Raw genomic sequence first — 20974 nt, 5'->3', positions numbered from 1 at the left:
CCATACAGTTATTAACAGATCGACTAGTACCAGGGTAAAAGATAGGATATCCTGGCTTTCTATGTCACAGACAGAGTAACCTTGACCCCTACTTATAGCCAATAAGCCTTTCCCGGGTTTTGTCATGTGTACGGTCTGCTTGTCAGATGACTAATCAGCTTACTAAAGAGATCAAACACTACACGTCGACCCAGGTGCACACACAAACACACACACACTTGATATAAACGCAATAGGATTTTAAGCTGGCAAAGTCTGGCATAGAGAGTGGAAAAGATTTTGTGTGGTGTATTAGTCCACAGAATCTGAACATACAACTACTATGCACCAAATAAGAGCAATATAAGAGCAACATAAAACACTAATGTGGTTATTATTATTACATTTTTGCACATGAGTTGCAGTATAATTTTTTTATTAAAATCTAAAGCATGGCACAAATGCTGCACAGTAAGTTATTTAATCAAAAATATTCCTTTAAGCAAAGATTCAATTTTATGCACCAAAGAAATAATCATTTGACAAAGTGAAAAACTAAAATTTAGCTAACATCTACTCCGCGGAGGAAAATGTACAAACCTTTTACAAATCCATTTCTTACAGCCTAACATGTGGTCAAAAAAAGATCTATTATTTGTTCATTGTATCATTTAGAAAATGTGAAGCATATACAGTATGTACTTGCATCAAAAATATCATATAAAAATAAATCTCACATAGAGGAGTATATTTGAAGTAGTCAAACATCAGGTTACTGCACAGTGTCAAATCAGCTCAAATAAGAACTTTTTGGGAAGCTCCATGAGAGCTGATATTCTTCATTTCCTGGTCCCCAATTCCAGATGTTGTGCTTTGGTGCTCATGAAGTCTGAAAGCAGCACAGAATAAACAGTTAAGCTACAGACAACCAATGAAACTTCTTGCAAAGTCACAATTACTAACTGCATTTCAACTCAACTGTGATTTGCGTTTTTTTCTATTATTCTCTGTAGTTCATTGAGTCTGTGTATGAAATGTAATTCAGAATTTAGATTAACTGTTGGCGTCACTTTCTGTGCATGTATAAAAGGCTGTTTGTGATAAGAGACTGTGGGATTTGATTTGAAAATTGCAATTCCTGACCTTTCCTGCGGGAGGCGGTATAGTTCTAGTTCACTGCATGCTGTATCATAGTTTAAAGGGGTGGTTCAACGGTATTTCATGCATTCTGACTTATAAACACAGTTTAAGAGTTGGTTTCCTCATGCTAAACAAATGCAAAGTGTCAAAAAAGCAGTTGGATCTGTTACAGAGTATTTTGGTGCCAGATGCACATCGCCAGGGTTCGTACAAGTTTCGGAAAGCTTTTTCGATTACAGGTTTAGCTGACGTTTCAGGGGTACACTATACGTATGACTTGTTTTTATGGGCACTTCCCCAGGAAAACCACGCCCACCATCAATCAGCAGAAGAGCCGAGGATGCTATAAGTTACAGGTATCACTTCCCGCGACAGCTTTGTTTTATATCAAACTCAACAATGGCACGAAAGAAGAAGTGTGTTTTTGGATGTAAGGAGAAGAAAGCAAGCATTATGGAAACAATGGATATACAACCCCAAAACAGAAAAAGTTGGGACATAGTAGAAATTGTGAGTAAAAAAGGAATGGAATAATTTACAAATCTCATAAACTTATATTTTATTCACAGTAGAATATAGATAACATATCAAATGTTGAAAGTAAGATATTTTGAAATGTCATGCCAAATACCGGCACACCCTGGATCTCATGAGAGCCACACACCCCAAAAAAAGCTGGGACAGGCAGCAACAAGAGGCCAGAAAAGTTAAATGTACATATAAAGGAACAGCTGGAGGAGGACCAATGTTTAGGAATGGGAATGTTGCCCTATTCTTGTCTAATACAGACTTCTAGTTGCTCAACGGTCTTCGGTCTTCTTTGTCGCATCTTCCGCTTTATGATGCACCAAATCTTTTCTTTGGGTGAAAGATCTGGACTTCAGGCTGGCCATTTCAGTACCCCGATCTTTCTTCTACGCAGTCTTGACGTTGTAATTGATGCAGTATGTGGTCTGGCATTGTCATGTTGGAAAATGCAAGGTCTTCCCTGAAAGAGACGTCGTCTGAATGGGATCATATGTATCTAGAACTTGGATAAACCTTTCAGCATTGATGGTGCCTTTCCAGATGTGTAAGCTGGCCATGCCACACGTACTCATGCAACCCCAAACCATCAGAGATGCAGGCTTCTGAAAAGAGCGCTAATAACAACTTGGGTTGTCATTGTCCTCTTTAGTCCGGATGAAATGGCATCCCAGTTTTTCAAAAAGAACTTCAAATTTTGAATCGTTGGACCACAGAACAGTTTTCCACTTTGCCAAAGTCCATTTTAAATGAGCCTTGCCCAGTGAAAATGCCTGTGCTTCTGGATCATGTTTAGATAGAGCTTCTTTTTTGACCTATAGAGTTTTAGCCGGCAGTGGCGAATGACACGGTGGATTGTGTTCACTGACAATGTTTTCTGGAAGTATTCCTGAGCCCATGTTATGATTTCCATTACAGTAGCATTCCTGTATGTGATGCAGTGCTGTCTTAGGGCCCGAAGATCACGGGCATCCGGTATGGTTTTCCGGTCTTGACCCTTACGCACAGAGATTGTTCCAGATTCTCTGAATCTTTAGATGATATTATGCACTGTAGATGCTGATAACTTCAATTTCATTGCAATTTTTCTCTGAGAAGCTCAGAAAACTATTTTTCGCTGCAGCATTGGGGGAATTGGTGATTCTCTGCCCATCTTGCCCTCCGAGAGACACTGCCACTCTGAGAGGCTCTTTTTATACCCAATCATGTTGCCAATTGACCTAATAAGTTGCAAATTGGTCTTTCAACTGTTCCTTACATGTACATTTAAATTTTCTGGCCTCTTATTGCTACCTGTCCCAACTTTTTTTGGAATGTGTAGCTCTCATGAAATCCAAAATGAGCCAATATTTGGCATGACATTTCAAAATATCTTACTTTCAACATTTGATATGTTATCTATATACTCACAATTTCTACAGTGTCCCAACTTTTTCTGTTTTGGGGTTGTAGTTTATTATACGGGGTAGCAGCACAGTTTTGCGTGTGTGTTTGATGCGCTGGATTTCATTGAAAAGTCCCAACCGGGTCATGAGTTGCATGCGGTAAGTAAGACTTCTGTCTTATGTTGGAAATAGGCGTGTGCATATTATATAAATGACACAAACATGTAGTGAATCATAAGTTAAAACAGTGTTGTATAGTGTTGCATGACTTGTACTCGCTCCTCCCGCAGTAGTAACTCCTTCTTCATTTTTTCGTACATGATCAAAAAGATTCGGTAAAGCTAATCTTTCTTTTATGAATCTGATTAAACTAAAGACTCTTCAGAGATATAAAGGATGTTTTACTACTCTAGACTGTTAAGCGTCGCCGTCCCAAATACGGGACAGCTAAGTTTGCATTAATATTGTTGATGTAAATTTTAATCTATTACTACAAACTATATATCGTTGGAAAGGTCTAAGCCTCCAGAATAGACCTTTCAACAGTGTTTTATAAAATAAATTATGTAGGGAGAGTAATTGATTCATTTATGAAGAGAGTGTGCCTCAAAACATTTATTTTCTGCTAAATGTCACTGTCCCACCAGCAGGACGCCTACATTTACTTCAATGTTTGCATATGAATTCTTATCTAATCATGACAAACTGTATATTGTTTGAAAGCTCCAAGAGTGTAGATGTAACTCAATAGGGTGGGGTGACGCTTAAAAGGCTAGAGGTACTCCAGATTAACATCAGAAATACAGAAACATTGTGTGTTATATGAGCTTTAACGCTGGATTTCATTGAAAAGTCCCAACCGGGTCATGAGTCGTATGCGGTAAGACTTCTTTTTATGTTGGAAATAGGCACGTAAGTGCATATTATATAAACAACATGAACATGAAGTGAATCATAAGTTATCCAGTGAAGTGTTTACTTGTGACTCGCTCCTCCCGCAGTTCGTAACTCCTCCTTTAAATTTTTTTTCGTACGTTATCAAAAACAATCGGTAAATCTGTCTTTTATAAATCTGATAAAACTCTTCGGAGATATGAAGAATGTAATACTACTCTATAGGTACTCTAGATTAACATCAGATACACAGAAACAGCGTGTGTTATGGATGATTTAAAAATCACTTCAAAGTGTCCTTATGTCTGTGTTCGCCCATGGATTTAAAATCATTTAAGATGTAAAAATCTTCCAGGCATTATCATTATCTTCATCATACCTCAGAACTTCCTCATCTTCATCACTCAGTGGAAACATGCGTCTTTCCCATGGAAGCAGTGACTGCGTAACACAAGAGGGGAAACGAATCAGGAGATACCGAAAGGCGAAATTTTATTTAATATTCAAGATTGTAAAGAAATGTACTTCTCTGTCATCCACACTTGCTTCTGTCTGGTCTTCAGGTGGACTGGAGATCCTGGTGGAGGGGCCCGAAGAATCTACAGGTGGGTGACAGTGAGCAGAGTGGTCTTTCACTGATACAGCAAAGCAGCTTTTTCTGGAGGAAAATGTTAGGGAAAGGTTTAAATACTTTAAGTAAAACAAGCCTTATCGTAAACATCTACACACACAGACCTGATGCTATAACTCCTGCTCTGACTCGATGAGGACCAACGGAGCTTCTCTCTACGTTCATAACGTTTGTGTCTCTGGCTGAAATCCTCATCTGTTATTGGTTCTGACTGAGAAAGATACAGAGATCCATAACACTTCCAGAACATCCAGAAAACACAGGGGGTTTTTTCCAAAAATGCTGAACTTTACAGTAATTTCATGTAACGGTATTGTAAAGGTAATCCTAACCTTTCCTAGATGCTCATCTTTCTTTATGTTTGATAATGGAAAAATATCCACCTTTCGCCAGCTTAAAGGAAGGAGATTAGAAAGATTTTAAATATTCATCATTCAAATTTTCATGTGCCAGCACAATTTTGAAAGTGACTCACTGGCAGTCTGTCAAGCACCATAAGGGTGGAAGCATAACTAAAGTATTATAATAAAGCTGATCTGCACAATAACAGTATAGCAGGGAAGATTTATCTATCTATTTATCTATGTATAAACTGTATAACAACAAAACTTTTACTGTTAAAGAAGAGATAAGTCATAAAAAAATCCAACAAAACAAGATAGCTGATTTAAGACTTTCTATATATTATGTGTTTAATACCTGGGTGTCAAAATGTCCTTATACTGAGGTTTCTCCACTTTAATGGAGGAAACCAGAGACATAGGAATGACAATGTCATCAATAGTAAAAACATTCTCAGCACTTCTGCTACGACAGGAGAACTGTAAAACACAAGTTTTGATTATTTTCCATAAAACATGAATCTCTTAAACATCATATATTTATCAAGACGTTTGGTCCAACACCTGTGAGTTCCCCAGTGGTTTGGGTCTACAGTCAGTAAGATCTCCTGAACATTGCTCTGTAAGGTTTTCATCACTCTGATCAGACCACTGTGTCACATCTGAGACATAATAAATGTTATAAATAAATAAACTATTATATAAATAAATATTAGTCTATGACTAGTTGCTACAGCTTATTTTGTAGACCACTGCATTAGCAGCGCAAAGGTCATGGGTTTCATTCTCATTTGGAGACGTACTGTATACTGATAAAACATACAGTAGTAGAATGCACTGTATGCAAGAAATGTATTTTAAATAACTATAAGATTACAGAATAATTGTGTATGGGTGAATGAAACATATACCCATTGGCCACTGGGAGGAGCACTTCTTCCGCTTTCCCTCCCTATAGGCTTTACGGTGGTGGTTTCGATTACATGGCAATCGTATGGGGGTTCTCTCTCTCCTGTGACTCTTCAAATACCTGCTGTTTTTTGGTCGGTGGTTGCAATCTGTAACCGAGAATTACTGCATTAAAGACATCACTACAGAATATATTAATATAAAATAAACATAAATAACTTAACTAATTCATAAGACAATATCCCCAATATTAATTACTGTTATGTTTGTCTATATGAAAAAGACTGGTCAGTGCGTTTAGCATGTAGAGATGCATTGGCTATGTTTGCAAAGTGCAATCTGTGTTGATCTATGCTAATGGTATGAAAACTGCAGGACTGCTGATAGGGCACCTGAATCATAGAGATAAACAAAAAATACACAACATTATGACTAAATCCTTCTAGCAGTGTAAACACACCTTACAGCATTCCACATGCTGGCCATGACAAGAAGTGATATTAAAGGGAATAGTTAAAAGAAAAATTGTCATTCAAAACATGCAAGATGACTGCAGAATACACATTTTTGTAGCCAAACTGCAATGGCTCCCATTGACTTTTACTGTATGGGCACAAAACCACTGCAACATTTCTCAAAATATCTTCTTTTGTGTTACATAGAATAGAGTCATTTACAGGTTTTGAATAAAATGAGGGTAAATAAATGTTATCAGAATTGTCATTTTTGAGTGAGTTATCCCTTTAAAAGTTAACACACATTCAGCTGTGTGAAGAAAAGTGAAACAAAAATAGTGCCGTTACTTTTTCTTCTTTAGTCACTGACTGTAAGAGGCTAAAGTACTGACAGAAAATGAACTAAACAGCATGATGGGTGCTTTAAAGGTGCCAAAGAATGCACTGAAATAATATGTTAAATGGTTCTCTGATATCTACATAGAAGGTATGTGGATTTAATAAGTGTAAAAATTATCCAAAAATGTTTTGTCCATTTACAACTGTATGATTTGCCTTTACAATTGAATGGTCTATTATTATTACCTTATTCGAAAGGGTCATGAATAACAATGTTGAGCTCTGCCCTGATTGGCTGTTTCACAGAGCAGTTCAGACGAAAGATGAAGAGTTTTGTTGCAAAATGAGATAAATCCATTTTTGTCAAAACATGTTTATTATTATGTTATCATGTTATTATTTTGTTTTATGGTGCTACTTAGCTGTATTTTTTAAGTTATGAAGGTTTTAAATCAAAACAAACCAGCTGCAGTTGCATTGAAATGAATTGGAATGCACAACCAAAAAAACGTGATTTCTGAACAATTAAAAAAACGGTGGTTATCTCGTTTTGCAACGAAACTCTTCAGATACAGATTTTGAGGAATAATCAAATATTTAGAGTTTGGAAATGACGTTTCTGAGTGGTAAGTTTGCAGATTCTTTTAGCATGGACCTGCAAAACATAACTGTAACGGCAATAGTACAATGTCAGCATAAGCGCTAGCATATAGCATCAACTGGCATCTAGCGCAAGCTCAGCAGTCAGAGCACTGTTTTTAGCATTGTAACTACAAACATTTAGAAATCGATCTAAATTAAGTCACAACCTCGAACTCCGAATGAAATAATGGAATTGTCGATGCTGCCACGCCCCCATGTCACATCCGGTCGGCTTGCCAAGAGGGAAAAAAACACGTGTTGAATGCTGCAAGTCAACCTCCTCTAACTTAGCTACCTACAGCCAGTCAAAAGATAGCATGGCAGATGCAAGAGACACCACGCAAGCTGCATCTGCATCAAGAACACAAATCTACTCAACCTCTGAAGTTAGTTCCATTTATTTGTGTTTTCTGAGAAACCTGAAAAAATGACTTATCACTTATCAATGACTTATCATAATGGCGATATAATAAAGCAATAAGCCGCAAGAAGCAGTAGGTTTTATAACAGCTAAGGGGCTAAAACCCCCTTAGCTGTTATTAAATGCACTGTAACCCCACTGCTTCGCGGGACTTATTGCTTTTATAAAACGGTTACTTCATATAGGGGAGAGCGGGGTAAGTTGTCACACGGGTAAGTTGTCACACTGTTAATAACTCCAACACTAGAGGCTCTATCTCAAAAATCAAATAGCCACTTTATGTGACTTCTTCTTCTATAGTGAACTTCCTGTTCACATGTGGTCAAGATCACTGTAATCTGAGGTTAGCACAGTTTTCTTATTTTTCTGCTTAAAAAGTAAAAAAAAATCACTTTACATTTTATGCAATACAACTTTGTTAGGTGTGAATGTTTAAAATGATTATTTTGCACAAAATAGAGGAGACCGTAAAGTGTCTTTTGATACTTTAGCTAAAGTGATATGATGAGCTAAACTTTATATTTAGACAACATTAGCACACAAGTAAGTATGGGGCAAGTTGTCTCAATGACTTTGGGGCAAGTCGTCACATCTGACAACTTGCCCCTGTACAAACAAACACATCGAACATGCTCAGAAAACATGATATAGAAAAGAATAAGCCTCAATCTAGCAAAAAGCTGTTTCAAAAGAAAGGGAAGCAGAAATCTGGACCTATGAAAAACAAGGCAGCTAAAAGAAGAAAAATCATGCAAGAGTCATCATCAGATGATGAAGAGTGCTTCTGCCTCGTCTGTGTAGAGCCATTTTCAAAGAGTCGTCCAAAGGAGACCTGGGTAAAATGTGTAAAATGCAACAATTGGGCCCATGATGCTTGCACCTCAGGCCAGGCAATTTATGTGTGTCAGAATTGTGATTCTGGAGATGAGTCCTATTAGTCATACAGGGCATCTGTTTTGTTCAGAGGTTCAACATGTTAAGTTAAGCAAGTTATCTGCAGCGTTCCATTCAGTTATCTGGTTTTATGTGAAAGCCATAGAACATTTGAACCAAAGTTCAAAGTAAAGTGGTCTTGCCACTTAATTGAAATGTGCATTATTTGGATTGAAATAATTGTTTTTCCAGATTCTCCAGGCACGGATGTTTATATTTCCAGTTTGGTTTGAGTTTAAAAATTAAAATCAATATTCACAATTAAGTAGTTGTGTTCTTATTTTTAGATAATCTAGTGTGACAACTTACCCGCCCTAGTGTGACAACTTACCCTCCGATGGGGCAAATTGTCACAAGTGCACAGTCACTATTCAACAGTCTACAACTCTGTAATGAGATAAGATATAAAGATGTTATGAATACAACATATGTACCCAAGACTTCCTTCTTTCATTTGGTATGAGATTTATACCATTTTGATGTATGGTGCTCAGTAAATGTAAGACAGTGTGAAAAGTGTGACAACATACCCCGCTCTCCCCTACATAACAGGATTTCATAAAATAAAACACAAATAAGTTGTAATTATATTAGTACAAATATTAATCTTCCGCCAAACAAAGTAGTTCCTCAGAATCAAGTGTGGCTGCAACAGTTCCCAACCAACACAGACGCAGCAAAGACACAATGAAAATATGATTTAAGACTGTGGTGTTTATTTTATAAATCAACATTCATCTAACATTAATTTATACATTAACATTTATATTGTGCAACTGTTGAAGTGATGATCAAATATGCTTGGAAGCATGCTGAACTCTTTCCCCGTCAGCGGTTTTTAAGTTGCACCCAGTTTAAGTTTAATGCCTTACAGAAAAATTATCCTCTTTAAATATATAAAGTATTTTATCACGGCTTAGAGCGCGTTTTAACCAATCAGAATGAAGAACCAGAACTGCCCGTTTTATAATATTTCATAAAAGTCTAGTCTAATAATAACATAGCATTTTTTTGTGCTTACAAAAAATTATTGAATATTTTGCGACTGTTACATCACAGTTGGTGTCATGTTAAGATTGTCCTGTTGTCCAGCAGTCTTTTCCATGGTAAATGGACTGCATTTATATAGCGCTTTTAACAGACCTATGGCCATCCAAAACGCTTTACAAGTTGCCTCACATTCACCCATTCACTCACACATTCATACACCAACGGCGGTGTCAGCCATGCAAGGCGCCACCCAGCTCGTCGGGAGCATCTGGGGTTAGGTGTCTTGTTCAAGGATACCTCGACACTTGGTCAGGTGGAACCGGGGATTGAACCACCAACCTTCCGAGTTGTAGACAACCTACATGAACCACTGAACCACTGCCGCACCACCCCCAAGGTTTACATAATAAGGAGGGAACACCCCTAATAAATAGTAAACAGCAAAGCAAAGGAGAATATCAGACCATAATGATGTATGGGTATTTGAGTTTGTGTACGAGAGTCCAGTGCCATAATAACTCACTTCAATTCCAGCAATGCATTAAGACTATGAAGAGCCTACTGACTTTATCATGACCTTCAGCTCTATACTGTGGCTCAGCACTTTCACCAGCTCTTGTCAACCGCTCTTAGCTAGTGTGTTTATTGATACAGTATCTAAGCGATAAAAATGCAGTACTTATATATACTTAAAATATCATTCTTACGAAATAAAGATCTAGAGACTCTGCATCCAGAGCTGCGACAGTGCTGGGGTCTGAGGAGGTCAGTTTTCAAGGAGAGAGATTTCTGGAAAAAGTCCTCTGTGCACAGGGCATTTTGCAGATGGAAGGATAATGGGGTATCTAAAAGACAGAGAGAATGGACACAGTCAAAACTTGCTTAAAAGTCTGTCTCTTAAAGAAAAGAGTCTGTCTCTATCTCTTTCTCTCTACCTGAAGACAGCGAGAGGACAGGATGCATTTTGCCTGCTATTCTCTCTTTTCCACATTGGCATGTAGGATCTATGCATGAAGTTGTAGGATCACAGGATACACTGGGACAGAGAGACGGGAAAGAGTCCAGGACCTGTGGAAAGAAATGAAAGGATAAAGGATGCATTCAAATACATGGGCACGAGAGGTTATGGACACAGTAGATGAGTCTAGCTCAAATCCATGGAAATCATAATCCAACTTTTGCCTCTTGATGGTGCTAAAGACCTAAATGGCCTTCTGTTTGGTAAAACTGAGGACTAGAAAGACAAAAAACTGACCTGAGTGTTCCCGTGGCTCAATAAATAGAGCATTGTGTTAGCAATGCAAAGATTGTGTGTTTAAATTCAGGGAACATACTGATTAAACAATGCAATGTAAACAAAAATGTTCAAATATAAAGAAAAAGTATATTTAACCCGATCAGTAAAGCCAAATCTATGACATGCAGTGATACGGGAAAATGTTATGACATAAGAAATGTGCTGTATAAAGAGAATAACAGGGCATGCAAAATGTGTTTCATAAACAAGGCTAAAGGAAGTGTACCAGGCACCAGCTGGAAAGTGGCATAAATCGTGGTGCAATGTAAAGAGAGCTGGAACAAAAATGACCCAAATAGCTTTATTAAAGGAACAGTACACCTAAAAAAATATATATTACTGTCATTGTTTTTTGTTATTATCATACCATTATTGTTCAGAGACTCAGGCTTGTAACCCAAAGGTCACCGAAATATTGAGTATGGCTTGCTACATACTTGACAATCACGTCACTTTCACTAATGGAAAATGTTGGACCTACAGTGGATATAAAAAGTCTACACACCCCTGTTAAAATTGCAGGTTTTTGTGATTTAAAAGATGAAAAAAAGATGAATCACTCCGGAACCTGCTCCAACCCGACTCCGCACCCCCAGCCCATATACCAAAGTTAACAACAACAAGAAAACTTCTGTTGTGAAAAAATGGCAAGCAAAGCTGTACAACAACCAGGTTGCATAAGTGTGCACACCCTTAAACTAAAACTTAGTTTAAGCACCTTTAGATTTTATCACAGCATTCAATCTTAATGGGAATGTGTCAATCAATTTCACACTTTTTGAATTTGCAATATTTTGCCATTTCTCCTTGCAAAAGCATTTTAAATCTGTCAAATTGGTTGGTTGTCTCCTGTGCACAGCCCTCTTCAGATCACCCCATAGATTTTGGATGGGATTTAGATCCGGACTCTTGCTGGGCCATTCCAAAACCTTGCTCTTGTTTTGGTGAAGTAATTTCTTTGTTGATTAGATGTGTGCTTTCTGTCATTGTCATGCTGTGATGTGAAATGTCTCTTCATTTTAAGTGTTTTGGCAGAAGCCTTTAGGTTTTGGGCCAAAATTGACAGGTATTTGGAGCTATTCATTATTCTATCCACCCTGATTAAAACCCAAGTTCCAGCTGAAGAAAAGCAGCCACAAAGTATGATGCTGTCACCTTCATGCTTTACTCTGGGCATGGTGTTCATTTGGTGATGTGATGTGGGTTTTATTGCACCAAATATATATTTTGGTATAACGGCCCAAGTTCAACTTTGGTCTCAATGGACTATAATACATTATTCCACATGGATTTGGGATATAGAAATATTTGTTTTTACAAACTTTAGATGGACTTGATGATATTTTTGGTTAAATAATGCTAATAGCCCAAACATGAAGAATTCAGGAGATTTTTGTCACATGTAGGGAGCAAAAAGTACTTGCCAGATATTGTTACAATTCTTTTAATGTTGCTGTAGGCCTCTTGGCAGCCTTCCTTACCATTTTTTTCCCTGGTTTTCTCATATATTGTAGGTGTATGCCCTGGTCTTAGTAATGTCAATGTTGTGCCATATTTTCTCCACTTGTGGATTATTGTTTTTACAGTACTCCATGGTATATTCAGTGTCTTGGAAATGTTTTTAGCCCTCTGTTGATTGATATTTTTCAACAATGGGATCATGTACCTGCTGAGTAAGCTCTACACAGACAATGGCTTTTTCAGTGGGATGATACTCAGAAAAAATCCTTTAGGGCCAGGCACACTTCATTAATAGTTAAAAACTTATTTTAATTGATGAGAGGTATGTACTACTTCATATTTAACTTAAGTCTAAATGTGATTGGTTGCTTTTGAACACTGCCACAATCACTATTGTAAAAGGGTGTGCACACTTATGCAACCCGGCCACTGCACAACTTTACTTGCCATCCCCTCACCACAAAATCATTCTTAATGTTAATTACTTTAATATATAGGTTTGAAGTAGGGAATTAAGTTGGAACAGGTTCCAAAATTATTCATCTTGGTTTCATTTTATAAATCACAAAAACATGCAATTTAAACAGGGGTGTGTAGACTTTTTATATCCACTGTATGTCTCACTGTACATGACAATGAAGACATTAACATATTACTTTTTTACTTACACACATTAAACCCATTGTCACAAACACAAACTGTACAGCAATTTATGTGTACCGATCAGTAATTGAGAGCCACCAATAAGAATAAACCATAACCACAGACTAGGCCAACAACATGATGTTAATTCTTTTACAAAACTGAGTCTCACCTGTTCTTTATGAGACGACGGGTCCATGATAAAAAGGCAGGGTTTGTGATAGGTCAGAAGAGGCCGGGTGCGAGCTGACACACAGGTGGCACCCAAATGTGGCCATTGTCTTCGGTGGCACGCTTGCTTTCTCTTTCGTCCCGGTTTGCATTGAGTTCCATTGTGAAAACAGACAGCCTGGTACGCCTGTACCTGTCTGCAAAATTAGACAGAGAATTGCGATATAATTATAACAGAATTACATTTTATTCTTCTCCACTCAACTTATTTTCTCAAAAAAAACTCTATCTTAAGGAATGGTTCCCCCAAAAGTAAAAATAAAAAATGGCCATATTTTATTCACCATCAAGATATCTTACTGTATAGATATACAGTACTGTGCAAAAGCCTTAGGCCACCACCACCAGACTTGTTGTTTTAGAAGTTTTAATGTCCATCCATATTTATTTTTCAATTTATTTTATTACGATACAGACAGAAAATACAGGAAATATTTTCAGGACTAATGTCTTCTTTAGGCATCGTTGGTGTTTAGTGTGACCTCTCTTTGCACCAAACACATCTTGATCGTTTTTGAGCAGAATGAAGTAAAAAGACTAATCTCTTTAAAATGAGAAAATTATGATTTAATTTTATTTAGGTTTAAGAGATCCTGCCGTTTCCTGCTATTGTTAAAGTGTAAGGGGAGTTTACCTTAACTAGATACACATTTCCTCTATTTTCTAGTTGTATTCTAATAATGAGACTGAAAAACAATTATATATGATCACTATACAGTTGCAAAAACAACAAATCTAATGGTTGCATGGTGGCCTTAGACTTTTGCACAGTACCGTACCTTCGACTCTGTTTGGTTGAAAGAAGTGTCATACACACCCAGAATGGACTGAGGGTGAGTAAAATAAGGGCTAATGTTTTATTTGGGGTGAACTACTATTTCCGTCTTGCTCATTCACTTTCATTAACCTAAATTATTTACTCTAACATTTATACACTCACCTAAAGGATTATTAGGAACACCTGTTCAATTTCTCATTTATGCAATGGTATAATGGTGTGGGGGATGTTTTCTTGGCACACTTTAAGTCCCTTAGTGCCATTGGGCATCGTTTACATGCCACGCCCTATCTTAGCATTGTTTTTGACCATGTCCATCCCTTTATGACCACCATGTACGCATCCTCTGTTGGCTACTTCCAGCAGGATAATGCACCATGTCACATAGCTTGAATCATTTCAAATTGGTTTCTTGAACATGACAATGAGTTCACTGTACTAAAATGGCTCCCACAGTCACCAGATCTCAACCCAATAGAGCATCTTTGGGATGTGGTGGAACGGGAGCTTCGTGCCGTGGATCTGCATCCCACAAATTTCCATCAACTGCAAGATGCTATCCTATCAATATGGGCCAAAATTTCTAAAGAATGCTTTCAGCACCTTGTTGAATCAATGCCACGTAGAATTAAGGCAGTTCTGAAGGCGAAAGGGGGTCAAACACAGTATTAGTAAAGTGTTCCTAATAATCCTTTAGGTGAGTGTATAAAATTTACATTAATTAACACAAATATGTACTGACAATATGTCTTTTGACAGTTTCAAGAAAAACAAAGCACTATTTAAACTAAATCATCTCTGAGGTTATAAATATTTCACGAGTTAAACTGTACATATGATCCTTGAATAGTATACAACTAAACATGTTTGGCTTGGGGTATAAGATAGAGGGTTAGAGTTAGTTAAGGTATGTACAGTGACAGTCAGTCCTAAAATCAGTTTTGAAAAGTAAAACTAAGGTAGGTGTGATGTAAACAAAGCTTCAGGCGGTCCTGACCTGCTACAACTGATTTTCTGATGGTTTCTTCGGTGACTGCAGGGTTCTTTTGGCACTGGTGATGAAGAAGGTGAGGGGCACAAAGGTGGCATCAGACTGTTTACAATCTGAGTCAGCTGGGCACTCTGTACGCACATACATACAAACATGCAATGCATAACATTATCGAACAATAATTTATCCATCTATCCATCCATTCACATGAAAAAGGGCAGCTTTTACACAGCGAGTGAGTAGACTTCAGCGTAAACCACCAAGTTCTCACCTGTCTCTCTATGTTCCTCAGAAGACGTGTAGGGCTGCTTGGTTCCATGTCTAGATCAGATGGGAAATCTTGCAGGTTCCCAGCAGAAAACGACAGATCCAAAGTCTCCGTCCACAGTGTGTGCTGGATCTGCTTGTCTGTGAGTGGCTGAGACTTTGCCAAAATCACACGACCCTATAGGATGAGTTTATTTTTATTTAAATCAAAATCTGTTTGTACCTTTAAAACTAATATCTCGAGGGAAGCTGAGTTAGTGTTTTACCCTATTAGCAATTATCTGCTGGTGAAGCTCTCCAAGCTGCTGAATCTGAGAGTTCAGCTCAGTCAATCGCATCTCCAGCCACGTCCAGCGACTTCCCAATTCAGCTCTATCCTGCAACCACCTCCACTCACAGCTGTGACACCTGTCCTCCCATAAAGAAATTCAGTGTCACCCTGCTGCAGCAACTGGGTGATTCTTACGAAACCATTGAAACACCACGGCACTAATGATTTTAGCTTTAAAATGTGTAATATAGTAACATTAAAGAGCATCAGAATTAACAAAATACTGTGTTCTACCTTGCACAATGCGTGATTTCAACATAAGAATTTATAATTGGAAATTTTATCTCATTTTCTGCTGAAATTCTCATTACCGCAATGTGTCCGGCTGTGTTTGAACATGCGTTATGTTGTAATTTAATCAAATTAACACAAAAATATTAAGAAAAAAAATAAATGGATGTTTTGCTAGACTACTTTAGATGACAGAAAAAATATTTACTGAATATTCATGTATAATAATAATGAAGAAAAATTTGGAAAATGATGTGTCCATGCCTGATGTTCTCATCCTCCGCAACACTTTTTGAGAACAGTTTAAGCACACATACAGAATTTTAATAAAGTTTGATTTTGAGTGACCAAGCACATGGACCAGTTACTTCAAGATGGCTACCAGGTAAGATTATTTTTTTTACAGTTAATTTGAAATATTGTTTTGTCAGAATGCTTACACAACATTTTGATTATCATTACAGCAACAGATGCTTATTAAATGTTAATTTAATTAATAGAAGCATAATACTTTGATTTTAAATGCATGTGCAGAATCTCCAAATTATGTTGTTTCAGGTTTGTCATGTAATTTTGAAAATATGTCAGTGTTGATGTTTTCTGACTGCTGCGGTAATGAGATTTTTTAGGACTTATTTTTTAAATTATGTTACAAAAAGTGTTAAATGATAAGTAAAAGTTTTTAAATTAATGTTCCCATTTACTCCAGACTTTGTTTTTCAATGTCTGGTGGGAAAAAAAGTAAATTTAAGCAATTTTTACATTTTCATGCTTGACATTTTTAAAACCAAGTTTTCGTGAGAATCACCCAACTATGGGGACTTCTTGTTTGTCAAAACAATGGAAGACACATTTTACATTGCTTTTAGGGGTTGGGTTTAGAAAGATTCCAGGAATATCTACAGAGCAGTGAACTAACACAAATACAATGGGAAGCATGAGATCTCTTGCCAGGACAACAGCCCCTGCTCTCTGTTTAAACAAACACTTCAACTTCTAGTCAGTCTACCTTCTTTCCGTCTCAACAAACATTTAGAAGACCCTGTCCTGTTTTGATTTTTGGGTGAACTATAGAGGGTATGCATTGATGTCACTTTTCCACCTGACCACGCAACTCGTCCTGTTGAGTGGCAAACGTTCAACAAAATGGCTGGTTTTCATAGTGGCTGCTGCGAAAATGCCAGTAAAACTGACTATTATCAGCTTAAATTGAATTTAGTTGGATTTGATAGCAGAGGTGGACAATACTTAGTTACATTAGTTACATTTTTCAAGCATCTGTGCTTTATAAGGGTGTTTGTATTGGGAAAAATATTACTTCGCTACATTCTAAAGCATAGAATCATACTGTGTATTCTTTAATATTGCATATTAAAATGTATTTAATACCTAATTACATTAAAATTGTGTACTTTTACTTGAGTAAAAGTATGTTAATGTACTTAAAAATTAAATACTTGTATTTATGAAATGTAATAGAGTAAAAATTATGACAATATGCTTTGGAATGTATGTTCCAAAGAAAAACACTGATAAAATACAAATACTTGAAAAAATACTTTTAAATAGAAAGTAAAACCTCTACTTGATAGTGACCATAGCAACTTGTCAACGTCTGTGGACGTTGGCATGAACAATCAATTTATTCCTACTTTCTGTGTTTTGGGCAGTCTGTAAAACGATAGCTCAGAATTCTTGTTAATCTGTTAGTACAGTCTATCGCTCAACAGCTTTTTCCCATTTAGACGCATCTTCCCCGTGTTTTTGCTGACTTCACACTGTACACAAATTCTGCCGCTCTGTCTTTTGCCACTCAGTGGGCGTAACCGCAGTCACTTTCCCTGAAGGTGACATCACGTGCATACCCTCTATACCTTTAAGACCGCCTGAGTTGCTCCATTGGCCCAATTTCCAAAACCCATAAAACGCACATGTTTATTGGACCACCTGTGACTGTGTCCTTACAAAAAACAACACTGCTGCACATTTGAACAGCCCTTTATACCTTTTCTGCTTTCTACATTCCTAGCTAGTCTCTCGGGTAACCATCTTACTCAATGAAGGATGTTGAAGATGTTGGAAAAAATGCTACATTCAATTCATTCCCACATACTTTACCACCTAAAATGCTTCATTTGATATGAGATGTTTTCCCATCTGAGCTTATGCTGTGATCTTGCACCGTACGTGCAAAGTGGGTAAGAAAATTACAGAGAGATGTATGAAAGCTCTCTTTCTGCTTTGCATGTCTGGAAGGGCGGCCCGATCTCTATTTATTCCCCCATACCACGAAACAGGAAAGTGCAGCTGTCCATTTCACCAAGGCACAGGAACAGCCAGCTGCACATGAACACATTGAATAAATATGGTGACAATTTCTCAACAGCTGTGTACAGAACACTGCGCCTCTGTGTATGCGTGTGAGCAAAGCTCCTGAAGGAACATATGGCACAGCCAGTGCTAAACACTTCCTCTCTCCATCTTCTAACAGGGCTGTTTGTTTTTCTGACAATGTCGATCCCCTGCCTCATGCCTGCCAGGACTCATAACCACCCAGGCGTTAAAAGGCATCTCTCTTTTTTTCTCCAGCCTGGTAACTACTGTGTATGGAAGAGGAATCCATTCGAACACTTCAAGTCACCAACTTCAAGATCTCATCCAAAGTTATTGGATGCTGAGACGTTTTTATTTGTGTGTGCATATGTACATAATATCTGATCAGGAAGATAAGGATACAGGATACTCACTGTGATGCTGCTGATGTCCCTTTGGCATCTCCATGGTCCCACTCTTCATCTGAGCTGCTGCTCAATGTGGCATCAGAGTCCAGAGACTCCAGCACCTCATGCAGAACCGCACGACCACAGCGTGCCAAATTCTCCACATCTCGGGATTTTAGAGATCGCCTGTGTGTTTGGTATCTATGGGTTCTTCTAAAATCCTCTTCTCCATCTTGCATCCTCACATCATTAAAAATCACATTCCCTGTATATGTTAAAAGATCATCTGGTACCATGGTGGCCTTGGGGTAAGGGCTGATTTCAAGAAGTTTCTTCTTCAGGCCATCTATTTGCTGGATATAGTGCTGTGAAGCATGTTTACCAAGCATCGCAGACAGCCTCTTCTGTAAGCGACGGGCTTGATCTACCAATGCAGCATTTTGGGAGATGTTCCATAATGACTGAATCCTCAATCCTTCTTCTATACTGCCACCTGTATGGATTTAAAAGCGTGAGCAGGGGTTCTGGGCTTGACAGCAGAAAGGCTTTGTGTCCAGAGCCTTGAAATACAGGTGACAGCAGCATCTCTGGAAGTTGAGGGCAAGCTTTGGTGGACAGGAGATCCAGATGGATCAAGGATGGGTGGTTAAGCCAAACCTTCTGTGCAAAACTATTGTAAACATCCACAACAACACGACTGAAGTCAGTATTTCCACTCACAGCTGGATTAAATTTTGGTCTGATGTTTTAATAAGAGATGAAGTCCAGTGTGATGTTAGCCTATTTCATTAAAAAGTGTGGATTAAGAGAACAGATCTGTCAAAAGAAAATAGTGCGTTTAGTGATTTAAATACGCGATGATTGTTTAAAAGGTGAATAATTGAAAGATCTGTAACTTCATTTTCATCATTTAAAAGGTGATCGAGTGCGATCTGTGTATAAAACAGATAGTATAACACATATAACAATAATAACGGTTAAACAGTTAAAATCTATTTCGATCACGAGCAAACTATGATTAAAATAACGGCAGATTAAAAAAGTATAGGACAAATCTCACCTTCAGCAAAAAGCAAAATGACCAGAAACATTAGATCTCATATAAACGATGATCAGGTGACTGTTACAATCCTAAAACTGAAAATAATACTCATCGATCAGTTTTATGAGCATAAAACGACCGATCACGTCCGGTTACTTTTCTCACCGTTGAACAACTGCCGCCGCCGCTGGAGAATAAAACTCAACGAGGGGAGAGAGAGAGAGAGAGAGAGAGAGAGAGAGAGAGAGAGAGAGAGAGAGAGAGAGAGAGAGGTTTAAAATACTATCTATTGTAAGGATTTTATACTAGTATTATTTTGTATTGGTAACCTATATTTGCTATTTTGAACAGAACACATTTAAGCTGTATTATATAAGGCAAATGTTACCTATTAACAATTTAGTAAAAGAAAATGTCTGCAGGTAAGGGGTGTGTGTACAGTATACAGTGAAATAGGTTAAAAAAAACTTTAAAACTGCTCTGTCAGCAGGATAATGTGAAGGTTTAGCCATAGAAAAATATTAGTTTTGTTATGTTTGATGAAACGTATTGCAGCCTTTTATTCATCGTTAGAAAGACTTCTGATAGCTAAATGGTTTATTATGAGATTATATCGAGGAGCCCAGGCATGTCATGATATGTCTGGTGTATTTCTGGCAAACGTTTTTACATACAGGGGAGATATATTTTACACATATTTCATTTACTTATAAAGTAAATAACCAACAAATAGATTGGAGAGATTATGTTGTGAATCTGTGCTCTGTTTCCCCTAATAAAGTTGACCAAGGGGTTTTCATGTAAGTTGCTCTTGATGTTGGTTCCTGATTTTAGCTCAGTGCATGTACAGACCTGACACACAGCTACATATTTACATACCTAAACTACTACACTAAACATCAATTGTTTGTTATACTCATTTAGACCACAAGGTGGCACTGCAAGCATTTGGATTTTCTACAAATATTACAGTTTTTTACAATTGTTATGACCTTATGACAGATTTTTCAGTACTTTTAACAATCTTACAGTAACACAGTTAGCACTACAAGTAAAGGCATCACACAAGTGAAGGGCAATATATCCAACTTCTATATACTGTAGGGAAAAAATAATGTATTAAGTGTCTGACAAATGCAAATGTAAATATACTCGTACAATCCACATAAATAAAGGCATTGAATATGTTAAACAATTTTTAGCAGTAGGATATTTTGCTATATGCATGATATGAAAGAAATCCCACTAAACACAGTATCACCGCATCATTTAGTAAGAACTACCAGAAACACAAGCAAGCAATTAAGGAAAACATGATTTCTGCTGAATACATCTCCATATGTCAAAGATTTGTTAGAATTATTAAAGCAAACAACAATTCTACTGTAAATGCCAGAAT

General features: G+C 37.4%; 1 protein-coding gene across 1 annotated transcript; it reads right to left on the bottom strand.

Annotated features, from left to right (window-relative positions):
- Positions 1-441: 441 nt before the first annotated feature.
- kansl1l (KAT8 regulatory NSL complex subunit 1-like) lies at positions 442-19032 on the bottom strand. The gene is made up of 15 exons (XM_073855355.1): positions 18561-19032; positions 15518-15659; positions 15256-15429; positions 14991-15115; positions 13157-13352; positions 10520-10652; positions 10292-10429; positions 5807-5953; positions 5460-5557; positions 5254-5375; positions 4887-4947; positions 4659-4765; positions 4449-4581; positions 4303-4364; positions 442-868 (listed from the first exon to the last, which is right to left on the bottom strand). Exons 1-15 carry the CDS (start codon positions 18920-18922, stop codon positions 775-777), a joined length of 2094 nt encoding a protein of 697 aa, XP_073711456.1. The 5' UTR covers positions 18923-19032; the 3' UTR covers positions 442-774.
- Between the last annotated feature and the right edge of the window lie 1942 nt (positions 19033-20974).

Source organism: Misgurnus anguillicaudatus, chromosome 17 (assembly GCF_027580225.2).
Source record: "Misgurnus anguillicaudatus chromosome 17, ASM2758022v2, whole genome shotgun sequence".
NCBI lineage: Eukaryota > Metazoa > Chordata > Actinopteri > Cypriniformes > Cobitidae > Misgurnus > Misgurnus anguillicaudatus.
Note: the sequence above shows the minus strand (reverse complement) of the source record. Positions and strands in the feature narration are given on the sequence as shown.